This window comes from Bombina bombina, chromosome 6 (assembly GCF_027579735.1).
Source record: "Bombina bombina isolate aBomBom1 chromosome 6, aBomBom1.pri, whole genome shotgun sequence".
Lineage (NCBI taxonomy): Eukaryota > Metazoa > Chordata > Amphibia > Anura > Bombinatoridae > Bombina > Bombina bombina.
In genome coordinates, this window is record NC_069504.1 from 101,978,276 (window position 1) to 101,993,136 (window position 14,861).

Genomic DNA, 14,861 nt, shown 5'->3' on the forward strand with positions numbered 1-14,861 from the left:
CCAGACAATGCTATACCCAAAAGTGAGTACCTACTAATAGGCCCATAGGCTTAGATAGGTGACTACAGTTTTTACATAAATAAGACTTATTAACCCCCACACTTAGCTGAAAGGCACCTACACTACTAGACTTACCATAAGACGCAGTAACTGCTTCCAGTAGAAATCCAATCCAGTGCTGTACACATGACAGTAGATCTAAATATAGAAATAATGTAGAGCCAGAAGGAGAAGGCTAGGGGATGGTCTCTGCAAAACCTGTGGCAGGCCTGTGACTAACTCTCATAGGGTGTTCTTGTGCCACTTCCCATACTCCAAAGACATCCACTCTGTCCAAACAGTAGCTCTCTGCGGGAAAACTGGGCCTCAAATCAATCTGAGCACCTTTCTAACAAACACCTGGAGCACATCCCTTGTTTAACCTTTCTCCTACAAAGGCAAACAGAAGACTAGTTTCCAGTAAGGTGGAATGGGTTTTAAGGGCTCTTGGAGTTTTGGGATATTTGCCTCCTCCTAATGGCCAGGAGTAATGCACTGCAGACTCTCATCACCTTTATGAAAGAAATTGTATTTCAGCAAAGGGAATGGGGTCTCATGTTGGTAATCCAGTAGACTATTGACAAGGCAAAACACAGCAAATACTCTTGTTTGTCAGGGGACTTACACTTGCTGCAGGATAGCTTTGGCAGACATCAAGGGGTGATCAGACGATGATAAACACCACTTCAGTCTGTAACAAAGCTACATTCCACATTACCTTACTCCAGCTTGCAGGAAGTGAATAGAAACTTTACAGAAGCCATTCGATTTCCCTTCTATGAATACCAAGTGACACAGACCAATACCCACTACAGTAGATTAAACAACATCACAATAATATGAGTGCAACACTGTTCATACTACAACAAATCTACAACCAGCAAGGCATTTTCTAAACCATGCTAAATATTAGTTTGGAATGCTGTAGTTTAACTATTACAAAATCCACCCACAGCCCCCATAATATACACAACGTCATACATTAAAAGTGAAACCAAGCATCACCCAAAATAAAAACAAGTGGTTTGTTATGAACCTTTATTAGGTGGTTCACATTTCCGTATAAATCACACTAAAAAGATTAAAAAAAGCTATTTACACTACAGTGCTGACACATTTAAAATGAAAAATTGATATAAATAAGCTCTATGGAAAAGCCTGGAATTGTCAAAAGAATTCTGGCTCATCTTACAAAAAATATATATGTTAATGTCAGCTCTATCCTAGAACTTAAAACTCAGAAATTATTTAGAGACATCTTTAAACCTGCAGTGTTTACAGTGCATCTGGCCCTAAGTGCTTTGATAGTTCACAGTTATGGACAGGCACCGAGGAATGTTACGTCGCTACATAACTATATTCTGTAACAGACTACAGAGCATGTACAAACTTGCTCTGTGATTTACAAATCTGTATATTTATATTATTATGCTGTAAAACAAAAGCAATTAAAACCGTATCTACATTTTTTAGCACAGAAGATTTTCCTCTTCTGCTCGGACAAATTGACTTGGTGGTGTATGTTGCCGTGTGTCCTCTGGAGTTAATTGACATTTATCTTTTGAGTCTCTGTTAATCAGTTCCAATCGAGAGTCAATCTCACCCTTAAATTGTGTATCCTTGGCATTATCGCTTTTTACTTTAAAAGTCTGACATTCTACAGGTGCTGTGGAAATTGTTGGAAGATTTCTATTATAAAACTCCTCACTGACTCGGAGGGGTGATCTTGGTTTAGGTTTTATTTGCTTGGCTTTTTGCTCTGTGTCTTTGAATTGTCCAATATCAGAAAACTTTACGTGAGAGCTATTTGTGCTGGAAGCACAAAATGAATTATCTTTAATTCCAACTTCTGCCTTGATTTCTTTTTTGGAATCGTTTTCCTCTAAACGACTACGGTTTTGTGCAGCTTCCAATTCTGGATGGTACTTCTTAAGTCGAATATGCCACGCCAAACTACAAACAGCTGAAACAGTCTTAAACTGATGCACGACATTCCTTGGAATAAAGTAAATGTCATCGTCGTACAACTGAATCCGGGCATAGCGAATGCCTTCTCTCCTCAGCTGATTGAGTTTTGCATCATCAACCCACTGGACACACTAAAATAAAACATGGATAACAATGAAAAAGCATGAACATAATATCCAAAATATTGGGAGGAAAAAAGTTAGCTTCTTAGACACAGTGAAGCAGTAAGATAGTAACTGCTAGGTTGTGTGTTAAAAACTAGATTGCTCAATGCAATATATTATATATATATATATATATATATATACTGTACATACACACACACACACACATATATATATACATACACACACATATATTATTATTATCAGGTATTTGCAGAGCACCAACAGATTCCGCAGCGCTATAGGTGGTATACAAGATAACATTTACAGGGATCAAATGGGTAGAGGGCCCTGCCGAGAGTTGCACTGTTGTAGTCGGCTCTTATGAAGGCGATCTACAAAACAGCTGGGCTCATAGGCTTATAGGTTCAAGGGGAAAGCAATGGAGTTAGGAAAGGTTAGTGTAGGTTGTATGCATCCCTGAATAGTAGAGTCTTTAGGGAGCGCTTGAAGCTGTTAAAACTAGGGGAGAGTCTTGTGGAGTGAGGCAGGGAGTTCAAAAATATGTTAGCCAGTCTGGAGAAGTCCTGTAAACTGGAATGTGAGGAAGTAACAAGAGAGGAGGAGATTGTGAGCAGAGCCAAGGGGATGGGAGGGAGAGTATCTGGAGACAAGGTCTGAAATGTGTGTGTGTGTGTGGGGGGGGGAGCAGTGCAGTTGAGGGCTTTGTATGTCAGAGTGAGGATTTTGTGTTTAATCCTGGAGGCAAGAGGAACCAAGTGAAGGAATTGGCAGAGAGGTGCAGAAGATGAAAAGCAACGTGCAAGGAAGATGAGCCTGGCAGAGGCATTCATTATGGATTGTAAAGGAGCTAGACAGCAGCTAGGGAGACCAGAGAGGACGGAGTTGCAATAGTCGAGGCGGGAAATGATGAGAGAGTGGAATAAAATCTTAGTTATTTCTTATGTAAGGAAATGTCTAATTTTAGCGATGTTTTTAAGGTGGAAGCGGCAGGCTTTAGCCAAGGACTGAATGTGAGAAATGAAAGAAAGGTCTGAGTCAAGTGTGACCCCAAGACATCAACAGTTATAGAAAATTGGGGTGTGGAGATTTTTGGTAGAAGGGGAAAAAAAAAACAGAATTTATGTTTACCTGATAAATTACTTTCTCCAACGGTGTGTCCGGTCCACGGCGTCATCCTTACTTGTGGGATATTCTCTTCCCCAACAGGAAATGGCAAAGAGCCCAGCAAAGCTGGTCACATGATCCCTCCTAGGCTCCGCCTTCCCCAGTCATTCGACCGACGTAAAGGAGGAATATTTGCATAGGAGAAACCATATGATACCGTGGTGACTGTAGTTAAAGAAAATAAATTATCAGACCTGATTAAAAAACCAGGGCGGGCCGTGGACCGGACACACCGTTGGAGAAAGTAATTTATCAGGTAAACATAAATTCTGTTTTCTCCAACATAGGTGTGTCCGGTCCACGGCGTCATCCTTACTTGTGGGAACCAATACCAAAGCTTTAGGACACGGATGAAGGGAGGGAGCAAATCAGGTCACCTAGATGGAAGGCACCACGGCTTGCAAAACCTTTCTCCCAAAAATAGCCTCAGAAGAAGCAAAAGTATCAAACTTGTAAAATTTAGTAAAAGTGTGCAGTGAAGACCAAGTCGCTGCCTTACATATCTGATCAACAGAAGCCTCGTTCTTGAAGGCCCATGTGGAAGCCACAGCCCTAGTGGAATGAGCTGTGATTCTTTCAGGAGGCTGCCGTCCGGCAGTCTCATAAGCCAATCTGATGATGCTTTTAATCCAAAAAGAGAGAGAGGTAGAAGTTGCTTTTTGACCTCTCCTTTTGCCAGAATAAACAACAAACAAGGAAGATGTTTGTCTAAAATCCTTTGTAGCATCTAAATAGAATTTTAGAGCACGAACAACATCCAAATTGTGCAACAAACGTTCCTTCTTTGAAACTGGATTCGGACACAAAGAAGGCACGACTATCTCCTGGTTAATGTTTTTGTTAGAAACAACTTTCGGAAGAAAACCAGGTTTAGTACGTAAAACCACCTTATCTGCATGGAACACCAGATAAGGAGGAGAACACTGCAGAGCAGATAATTCTGAAACTCTTCTAGCAGAAGAAATTGCAACCAAAAACAAAACTTTCCAAGATAATAACTTAATATCAACGGAATGTAAGGGTTCAAACGGAACCCCCTGAAGAACTGAAAAAACTAAATTGAGACTCCAAGGAGGAGTCAAAGGTTTGTAAACAGGCTTGATTCTAACCAGAGCCTGAACAAAGGCTTGAACATCTGGTACAGCTGCCAGCTTTTTGTGAAGTAACACAGACAAGGCAGAAATCTGTCCCTTCAAGGAACTAGCAGATAATCCTTTCTCCAAACCTTCTTGAAGAAAGGATAGAATCTTAGGAATTTTTACCTTGTCCCAAGGGAATCCTTTAGATTCACACCAACAGATATATTTTTTCCATATTTTGTGGTAAATTTTTCTAGTTACAGGCTTTCTGGCCTGAACAAGAGTATCAATGACAGAATCTGAGAACCCTCGCTTTGATAAGATCAAGCGTTCAATCTCCAAGCAGTCAGTTGGAGTGAGACCAGATTCGGATGTTCGAACGGACCTTGAACAAGAAGGTCTCGTCTCAAAGGTAGCTTCCATGGTGGAGCCGATGACATATTCACCAGGTCTGCATACCAAGTCCTGCGTGGCCACGCAGGAGCTATCAAGATCACCGATGCTCTCTCCTGATTGATCCTGGCTACCAGCCTGGGGATGAGAGGAAACGGCGGGAATACATAAGCTAGTTTGAAGGTCCAAGGTGCTACTAGTGCATCTACTAGAGTCGCCTTGGGATCCCTGGATCTGGACCCGTAGCAAGGAACCTTGAAGTTCTGACGAGAGGCCATCAGATCCATGTCTGGAATGCCCCACAATTGAGTAATTTGGGCAAAGATTTCCGGATGGAGTTCCCACTCCCCCGGATGAAATGTCTGACGACTCAGAAAATCCGCTTCCCAATTTTCCACTCCTGGGATGTGGATTGCAGATAAGTGGCAGGAGTGAGTCTCCGCCCATTGAATGATTTTGGTCACTTCTTCCATCGCCAGGGAACTCCTTGTTCCCCCCTGATGGTTGATGTACGCAACAGTCGTCATGTTGTCTGATTGAAACCGTATGAACTTGGCCTTTGCTAGCTGAGGCCAAGCCTTGAGAGCATTGAGTATCGCTCTCAGTTCCAGAATATTTATCGGAAGAAGAGATTCTTCCCGAGACCAAAGACCCTGAGCTTTCAGGGGTCCCCAGACCGCACCCCAGCCCACCAGACTGGCGTCGGTCGAGACAATGACCCACTCTGGTCTGCGGAAGCTCATCCCCTGTGACAGGTTGTCCAGGGACAGCCACCAACGGAGTGAATCTCTGGTCCTCTGATTTACTTGTATCGTCGGAGACAAGTCTGTATAGTCCCCATTCCACTGACTGAGCATGCACAGTTGTAATGGTCTTAGATGAATTCGCGCAAAAGGAACTATGTCCATTGCCGCTACCATCAAACCTATTACTTCCATGCACTGCGCTATGGAAGGAAGAGGAACAGAATGAAGTATTTGACAAGAGTTTAGAAGTTTTGATTTTCTGGCCTCTGTCAGAAAAATCCTCATTTCTAAGGAGTCTATTATTGTTCCCAAGAAGGGAACCCTTGTTGACGGAGATAGAGAACTTTTTTCTACGTTCACTTTCCACCCGTGAGATCTGAGAAAGGCCAGGACAATGTCCGTGTGAGCCTTTGCTTGAGGAAGGGACGACGCTTGAATCAGAATGTCGTCCAAGTAAGGTACTACTGCAATGCCCCTTGGTCTTAGCACCGCTAGAAGGGACCCTAGTACCTTTGTGAAAATCCTTGGAGCAGTGGCTAATCCGAACGGAAGTGCCACAAATTGGTAATGCTTGTCCAGGAATGCGAACCTTAGGAACCGATGATGTTCCTTGTGGATAGGAATATGTAGATACGCATCCTTTAAATCCACCGTGGTCATGAATTGACCTTCCTGGATGGAAGGAAGAATTGTTCGAATGGTTTCCATTTTGAACGATGGAACCTTGAGAAACTTGTTTAGGATCTTGAGATCTAAGATTGGTCTGAATGTTCCCTCTTTTTTGGGAACTACGAACAGATTGGAGTAGAACCCCATCCCTTGTTCTCCTAATGGAACAGGATGAATCACTCCCATTTTTAACAGGTCTTCTACACAATGTAAGAATGCCTGTTTTTTTTATGTGGTCTGAAGACAATTGAGACTTGTGGAACCTCCCCCTTGGGGGAAGCCCCTTGAATTCCAGAAGATAACCTTGGGAGACTATTTCTAGTGCCCAAGGATCCAGAACATCTCTTGCCCAAGCCTGAGCGAAGAGAGAGAGTCTGCCTCCCACCAGATCCGGTCCCGGATCGGGGGCCAACATCTCATGCTGTCTTGGTAGCAGTGGCAGGTTTCTTGGCCTGCTTTCCTTTGTTCCAGCCTTGCATTGGTCTCCAGGCTGGCTTGGCTTGAGAAGTATTACCCTCTTGCTTAGAGGACGTAGCACTTGGGGCTGGTCCGTTTCTGCGAAAGGGACGAAAATTAGGTTTATTTTTGGCCTTGAAAGACCTATCCTGAGGAAGGGCGTGGCCCTTGCCCCCAGTGATATCAGAGATAATCTCTTTCAAGTCAGGGCCAAACAGCGTTTTCCCCTTGAAAGGAATGTTAAGCAATTTGTTCTTGGAAGACGCATCCGCTGACCAAGATTTTAACCAAAGCGCTCTGCGCGCCACAATAGCAAAACCAGAATTTTTCGCCGCTAACCTAGCCAATTGCAAGGTGGCGTCTAGGGTGAAAGAATTAGCCAATTTGAGAGCATGAATTCTGTCCATAATCTCCTCATAAGAAGAAGAATTATTATTGAGCGCCTTTTCTAGCTCATCGAACCAGAAACACGCGGCTGTAGTGACAGGAACAATGCATGAAATTGGTTGTAGAAGGTAACCTTGCTGAACAAACATCTTTTTAAGCAAACCTTCTAATTTTTTATCCATAGGATCTTTGAAAGCACAACTATCTTCTATGGGTATAGTGGTGCGTTTGTTTAGAGTAGAAACCGCCCCCTCGACCTTGGGGACTGTCTGCCATAAGTCCTTTCTGGGGTCGACCATAGGAAACAATTTTTTAAATATGGGGGGAGGGACGAAAGGTATACCGGGCCTTTCCCATTCTTTATTTACAATGTCCGCCACCCGCTTGGGTATAGGAAAAGCTTCGGGGGGCCCCGGGACCTCTAGGAACTTGTCCATTTTACATAGTTTCTCTGGAATGACCAAATTCTCACAATCATCCAGAGTGGATAACACCTCCTTAAGCAGAGCGCGGAGATGTTCCAATTTAAATTTAAATGTAATCACATCAGGTTCAGCTTGTTGAGAAATTTTCCCTGAATCTGAAATTTCTCCCTCAGACAAAACCTCCCTGGCCCCCTCAGACTGGTGTAGGGGCCCTTCAGAACCAATATCATCAGCGTCCTCATGCTCTTCAGTATTTTCTAAAACAGAGCAGTCGCGCTTTCGCTGATAAGTGGGCATTTTGGCTAAAATGTTTTTGATAGAATTATCCATTACAGCCGTTAATTGTTGCATAGTAAGGAGTATTGGCGCGCTAGATGTACTAGGGGCCTCCTGAGTGGGCAAGACTGGTGTAGACGAAGGAGGGGATGATGCAGTACCATGCTTACTCCCCTCACTTGAGGAATCATCTTGGGCATCATTTTCTCTAAATTTTGTGTCACATAAATCACATCTATTTAAATGAGAAGGAACCTTGGCTTCCCCACATTCAGAACACAGTCTATCTGGTAGTTCAGACATGTTAAACAGGCATAAACTTGATAACAAAGTACAAAAAACGTTTTAAAATAAAACCGTTACTGTCACTTTAAATTTTAAACTGAACACACTTTATTACTGCAATTGCGAAAAAGTATGAAGGAATTGTTCAAAATTCACCAAAATTTCACCACAGTGTCTTAAAGCCTTAAAAGTATTGCACACCAAATTTGGAAGCTTTAACCCTTAAAATAACGGAACCGGAGCAGTTTTTATATTTAACCCCTTTACAGTCCCTGGTATCTGCTTTGCTGAGACCCAACCAAGCCCAAAGGGGAATACGATACCAAATGACGCCTTCAGAAAGTCTTTTCTATGTATCAGAGCTCCTCACACATGCATCTGCATGTCATGCTTCTCAAAAACAAGTGCGCAATACAGGCGCGAAAATGAGACTCTGCCTATGATTAGGGAAAGCCCCTAGAGAATAAGGTGTCCAATACAGTGCCTGCCGGTTATTTTACATAATTCCCAAGATTAAAATAATTCCTCAAGGCTATGGAGTATAAAATATGTTTATATATAAATCGATTTAGCCCAGAAAATGTCTACAGTCTTAAAAAGCCCTTGTGAAGCCCTTTTTTTCTTTCTGTAATAAAAATGGCTTACCGGATCCCATAGGGAAAATGACAGCTTCCAGCATTACATCGTCTTGTTAGAATGTGTCATACCTCAAGCAGCAAAAGTCTGCTCACTGTTCCCCCAACTGAAGTTAATTCCTCTCAACAGTCCTGTGTGGAAACAGCCATCGATTTTAGTAACGGTTGCTAAAATCATTTTCCTCTTACAAACAGAAATCTTCATCTCTTTTCTGTTTCAGAGTAAATAGTACATACCAGCACTATTTTAAAATAACAAACTCTTGATTGAATAATAAAAACTACAGTTAAACACTAAAAAACTCTAAGCCATCTCCGTGGAGATGTTGCCTGTACAACGGCAAAGAGAATGACTGGGGAAGGCGGAGCCTAGGAGGGATCATGTGACCAGCTTTGCTGGGCTCTTTGCCATTTCCTGTTGGGGAAGAGAATATCCCACAAGTAAGGATGACGCCGTGGACCGGACACACCTATGTTGGAGAAACATAATTTATGCTCACCTGATAAATTTATTTCTGTATATATATTTCCTAAGGTATGGCGAGTCCACAGAATCATCAATTACTAGTGGGAATATCACTCCTGGCCAGCAGGAGGAGGCAAAGAGCACTACAGCAAAGCTGCTATATATGTCACTTCCCTTAACCATAATCCCCAGTCTTAAATAAACGGTGGGCCGTGGACTCACCATATCTGGAAATAATTTTTTTTATCATGTAAGCATAAATTATGTTTTCTTTTCTAAGATATGATGAGTAAACGGAATAATCAATTACTAGTGGGAATCAATACCCAAGCTAGAGGACATAGATAAGGGAGGGACAAGAACAGAAGGCACCCCCCGCTTGAAGAACCCTTCTCCCAAAAGAAGCCTCAGCTGAGGCAAAAGTATCACATTTATAAAACTTTGAAAAAGTATGCAAAGAGGACCAAGTTGCAGCCTTGCAAATCTGTTCCACAGAAGCTTAATTTTTAAATGCCCAGGAAGAAGAAACAGCCCTCGTGGAATGAGCAGTAATTCTCTCAGGAGGTTGCTGTCCAGCAGTCTTATAGGCCAAACGAATAATACTCCTTAGCAAACGAGAAGTAGCCGTAGCTTTCTGACCATTGTGCTTCCCAGAAAAACAAACAAAGCAGAAGATGGACGAAAGTTCTTAGTCGCACGCACAACATCTAGATTGTGCAACAATAGCTCCTTAGGAGAAAAAGGATTAGGACACAAAGAAGGAACCACCATCTCCTAATTAATATTCTTGTTTGAAACAACCTTAGGTAGGAAACCTAAATTAGTACGTAAAACCACCTTATCAGAATGAAAAAGATAAGGAGAATCAAACTGCGGAGCCAAGAGTTCCGAAACTCTCCGAGCAGAAGAAATAGCAACAAGAAACAAAACCTTCTAAGGTAACATATTGATATCTAAGGAATGCGTAGGTTCAAACGGAGCCCGCTGTAAAACTCTAAGAACAAGGTTAAGACTCCAGGGAGGAGTAACGGGCTTAAACACAGACCAAATCCTAACCAAGGCCTGACAAAAAGATTACACGTCTGGCGCATCCGCCAAACGCTTATGCAACAAAATAGACAACGCAGAGTACTAGCTGACAAACCCTTCTCCGGACCCTCCTGGAGAAAAGACAACATCCTAGGAATCCTGACTCTACTCCAAGAGTAGCCTCTGGATTCACACCAATACAGATACTTACGCTATATCTTATAGTAAATCTTTCTTGTCACAGGCTTACGAGCCTGAATCATGGTCTCAATGACCGACTCTGAAAACCCTCGCTTAGATAAAATCAAGCGTTCAAGCCCCAAGCAGTCAGCTTCAGAGAAACGAGATTTGGATGAAGAAAAGGAACCTGAAGTAGAAGGTCCTTCCTCAGTGGGAGTCTCCACGGAGGTGGAGACGACATTTTCACTAGATCTGCATACCAGATCCTGTAAGGCCACGCCGGCGCTATGAGAATCACCAACGCCCTCTCCTGCTTGCTCCAAGCAATGACTCTTGGCAGGAGAGCAAACAGAGGAAATATGTATGCTAGACTGAAATTCCAAGGGACCGCCAGAGCATCTATCAAGAAAGCCTGTGGATCCCTTGACCTCGAGCCGTACATTAGAAGCTTGGCATTCTGCCAAGAAGCCATGAGATCCACTTCTGGCTTACCCCGATTGAGGATTAAACTGGAAAATACTTCCGGATGGAGTTCCCACTCCCCCGGATGAAAGGTCTGTCGGCTCAGAAAATCCGCCTCCCAATTGTCCACTTCTGGGATGTGGATCGCAGAAAGACAACAGTTGTGAGACTCCGCCCATTGGATTATACGGGCCACCTCTGTCATGGCCAAGGAACTCTGAGTTCCCCCCTGGTGGTTGATGTATGCCACCAATGTTAAGTTGTCCGACTGGAACCTGATAAACCGGGCTAAGGCTAACGGAGGCCAGGCCAGTAAAAATCATTCTCAGTTCTAGAATGTTTATAGGGAGAACTGACTCCCCGAGTCCCCGTTCCATTGACTTAACATGCATAACTGCAGAGGTCTGAGATGGAACCGAGGAAACGGAATGATGTCCAAAAAAAACTATCTTAAATAAATGTTCCTTTAAAGGGCCACTGTAAGTAAATATTTTCTATGCCTGTTACTAACTAACTACCCCAAATACGCTTTTTATCAATAGCATTTCATTAACATATCTCTACCGTATAGCAGAAATCTTGTCTGCAAATTTAATTGTTTTCCAAACCCACTCCGTGGGTATCCTTTGCTCTGTACCAATCCGTTTACAATACCTAGGTTTCAAAATGGCGCTTTAAACACAAAGTTATTGGTTTAAGTATTTTGAACATGCAGTGCTGAAAATAGTGGGCAGGATAACGTGAAATCATCGGCGAATAAAAGATATAACTTTTAGAACGTTATGAAACTTTGTTTTGGAGAAAATATAGGTCAGTAGGTTTTAATTAATGTTTATTGACTTTAATATGTTAGTTGTTTAGCTTAAAAATTATAACAGAAAGTAATCCTTTAAATTTACCAAATCAAGAAAACATACCCCAGGCAACACTCTACACCTCAGCATAATTACTGAAGTGCCCTACCTGTCCTGCAACCCGCGGCAAACTGAGGAAAAAAATGATCCTGTTTACAATCCGGATATCCAGAGAAGCAAAAACAGCAAGCCGCCTTCTAAACAGCAGGAAGTGAAGAAAAGCGGCAAAAAACTCTGACATCACAGAATCAGAAGCTCCCTAAAAGGGGCGGTTCTAAAGCTGACAAAAACACAATTTCTTGAAAAACAGGCTTAAAAACAAACAAAACCCCCCAAAAAAGTACATAATTCGTTACTAAAAACGGATCCTCACTGAGCCATCAATAAAATAAATAACTCCTCACACTAACAGTGCCTGCAAAAACTGCCATAAAAAACCTGCACCCTGACAGGAATAATAAAAAAATGTTCCCCTGCAGTGTTTCAGCTGAATAAGTGCCACATTTTCCCCTGCTACATAGAAAAATAAAACTGGCACTTACCTCAATATTTATCTGTCCGGCAGCAGGACAGCTCACCTGGTTTGAGAGGATGCCATCCCTCACATGGACCTGTGGAAATACAGAAAGACTGAGTAAACTTACTCAGGCTATCTAAATAGGGCAGCAAAATGTTTTGGGAAAACGCAGTGAGGATTTTAACCCACAAGTTTCCAATTGCTTAAACGCCACCATTGCCCTACAGGAGAGACTGACATGGGCTAAGGCTAGACCCTTTAGAAAGAACAGAGCAAATCTACTCTGCTTTAAAATAAAAAAATCTTGATTGTAGATCAGACACCAAAACTTCACCTCCTCCTTGCACCGCAGGCAAGAGAATGACTGGGGATTATGGGTAAGGGAAGTGACATATATAGCAGCTTTGCTGTAGTGCTCTTTGCCTCCTCCTGCTGGCCAGGAGTGATGTTCCCACTAGTAATTGATGATTCCGTGGACTCGCCATACCTTAGGAAAGAAATAAGGAGTTCAGTTTTGGAGAGATTTAGCTTATGGTAGTGAGAGGACATCTAAGATGAGATATGAGAAAAACAGTGACACGGGTTAGTAAGGAAGAAGGTAGGTCTGGTGCAGAGAGATAGATTTGGGTGTCATCGGCATACAAATGGTATTGAAAACCCGTGGGACTTTATTAAGGAACCTAATGATGACATGTAGATTGAAAAGAGAAGGGGACAGAGGACATGTAGATTGAAAAGAGAAGGGGACAGAGGACACAGCTTTGAGGTAACCCAACAGAAAGTTGTAACGGGGCAGAGGATGCTCCAGAGAAAGCTACACTAAAAAGGTACCACGAGAGCTGTGTAGCAGATGCTAAAGGATTGGAGGGTTTGGAGCAAAAGAGGGTGGTCAACAGTATCAAAGGCTGCAGACAGATCAAGGAGGATAAGCAGGGAAAAGTGGACTTTGGATTTTGCTATAAGTAGGTCGTTGGTAACCTTGATAATTGCTGTTTTTGTGGAGTGATGGGGACAAAATCCAGATTGCAGTGGGTCAAGAAGAGAGTTTAGTGTAAGGAAATGGGATAGACATGCATATACCAGCTTTTCAAGGAGCTTTGAGGCAAGAGGGAGTAGGGAAATAGGACGGTAGTTTGATGGGGAGGTTGGATCAAGAGAAGGTTTTTTTGAGGATAGGTGTGACCGGTGTATGTTTTAGAGATGAAGGAAATATACCAGTGCTGAGGGAGAGGTTGAAGATGTGTGAAAGTATAGGGGTAAGAGAAGAAGATAGGGAGGGGAGTAGCTGTGAGGGGATGGGGTAGAGGGGAGAGGAAGTGAGGTGGGAGGACAGTACAAGGGCAGAAACTTCTTCCTCTGTAACAGGGGCAAAAGAGCTAAATTTATGGCTATTTGAGTTTTGGATGATTGTGAGCTTTTAAAAGGATGGGAGATTGGTAGTATGTTAAGAGCCGATTTCATATCCGATCCAATTTTGCTATTGAAGTGGCTGGCAAAATCATGAGCTGAGAGAAAAGTTGTATTAGTAGGTGGGGCTGGGCGGAGAAAATATTGAACGTGGAAAACAGACGTTTTGGATTAGAGGAAAGAGTAGAGATGAGAGTAGAGAAGTATTGTTGCTTATAAAGATTAAGGGCACAATAGTAGGAGTTCAAGATGAACTTGTAGTAAAGAAAGTCAGCTGAACTCAGAGATTTTCTCCAGTGTCGCTCAGCAGTACAAGAATATCTGCGTAGGTACCGTGACAGAGGAGTATGCCAGGGCTGAGGATGAGAGCGTGGTTTCTGAGCTATGGAATGTGGGACCAAATTGTCAGGGCAGGAAAAGGAGGGGTGTCATGATACAATCATGTGGAGTAGTTGATACATGGATTGGCTACTCAGCAGATGTGGTATTGTGTCCTCAGCGTGGAAAAGGTTAATGTGAATTGCCTTTGTCTGTGTGAAATCTGCTCAGAAGGCTGTAAGCTGTGACTTTCTCCCCCCCCTCCTCCTTTCTTCCCCCCTCCTCAGCCTAGTGCTGTTAAATGTAACTGTAAAGGAATGCAGAGCGCTCCTCCCCTTGGAGACTAGTGGGGGCTAAGACTTGTTTTTATTGGCCAGACTCGTTGTAAATTATAACCCGGGCGTTGTCTTTGACAAGACAAAGAGAATCAGATTCAAGTATGCAAGAGACAGACTTTTTAGGCAGAACTGCCCTGGGGACTCAAGCGACCATAACATCTGGAATGGCAGCTCTCCACGTATCTAAAGGAACTTGGAAATAAGTAAGATATTGTGTGTGATTGTTTTTCATGTCCCATTTGGTTTCTAAAGAACTGTAGCTTTGCATTTGTATGTTTATTTTGATTGTCTGTGTAATTTTGCACTGTGTAACCTGTGTTGATATTTTTGTTATTAAATACATAGAAAATCTAATTCTGTATTTGGGCTCTAATATCTGAATTCACACTCCTGTTGAGACAAGGTTAAAGGCACGTTACCTAAGTATTAAATAGTGTGAGTTTTTAGGGGTTCCCCAGAACTCCCCTTTAATTTAAAAGTTTCGTGGTGGCAGCAGAGAAATTGTTAGAGCAGAGTGGACACGATTGGGGCTAATGTGGTGTCTCTTAAGGTCCTTTTGGCAGAGTTGCAAGGATAAGGGAACCAGAGCTGTGTGCCATTAACCCCTTCATGCCCACGCCCCTCTATTGTGACGCTGAGA

At 42.7% G+C, this 14,861-nt stretch overlaps 1 protein-coding gene across 1 annotated transcript in view; it reads right to left on the bottom strand.

Moving 5' to 3' along the window:
* Positions 1-1,063: 1,063 nt before the first annotated feature.
* The window catches only part of RSBN1L (round spermatid basic protein 1 like), a gene marked incomplete in the record, with an annotated part of 431,851 nt that continues 418,053 nt past the window's right edge, over positions 1,064-14,861 (bottom strand). Inside the window, 1 exon segment of the mRNA XM_053716531.1 lies at positions 1,064-2,138. Within this exon segment, the coding sequence (XP_053572506.1) occupies positions 1,509-2,138 (630 nt within the window).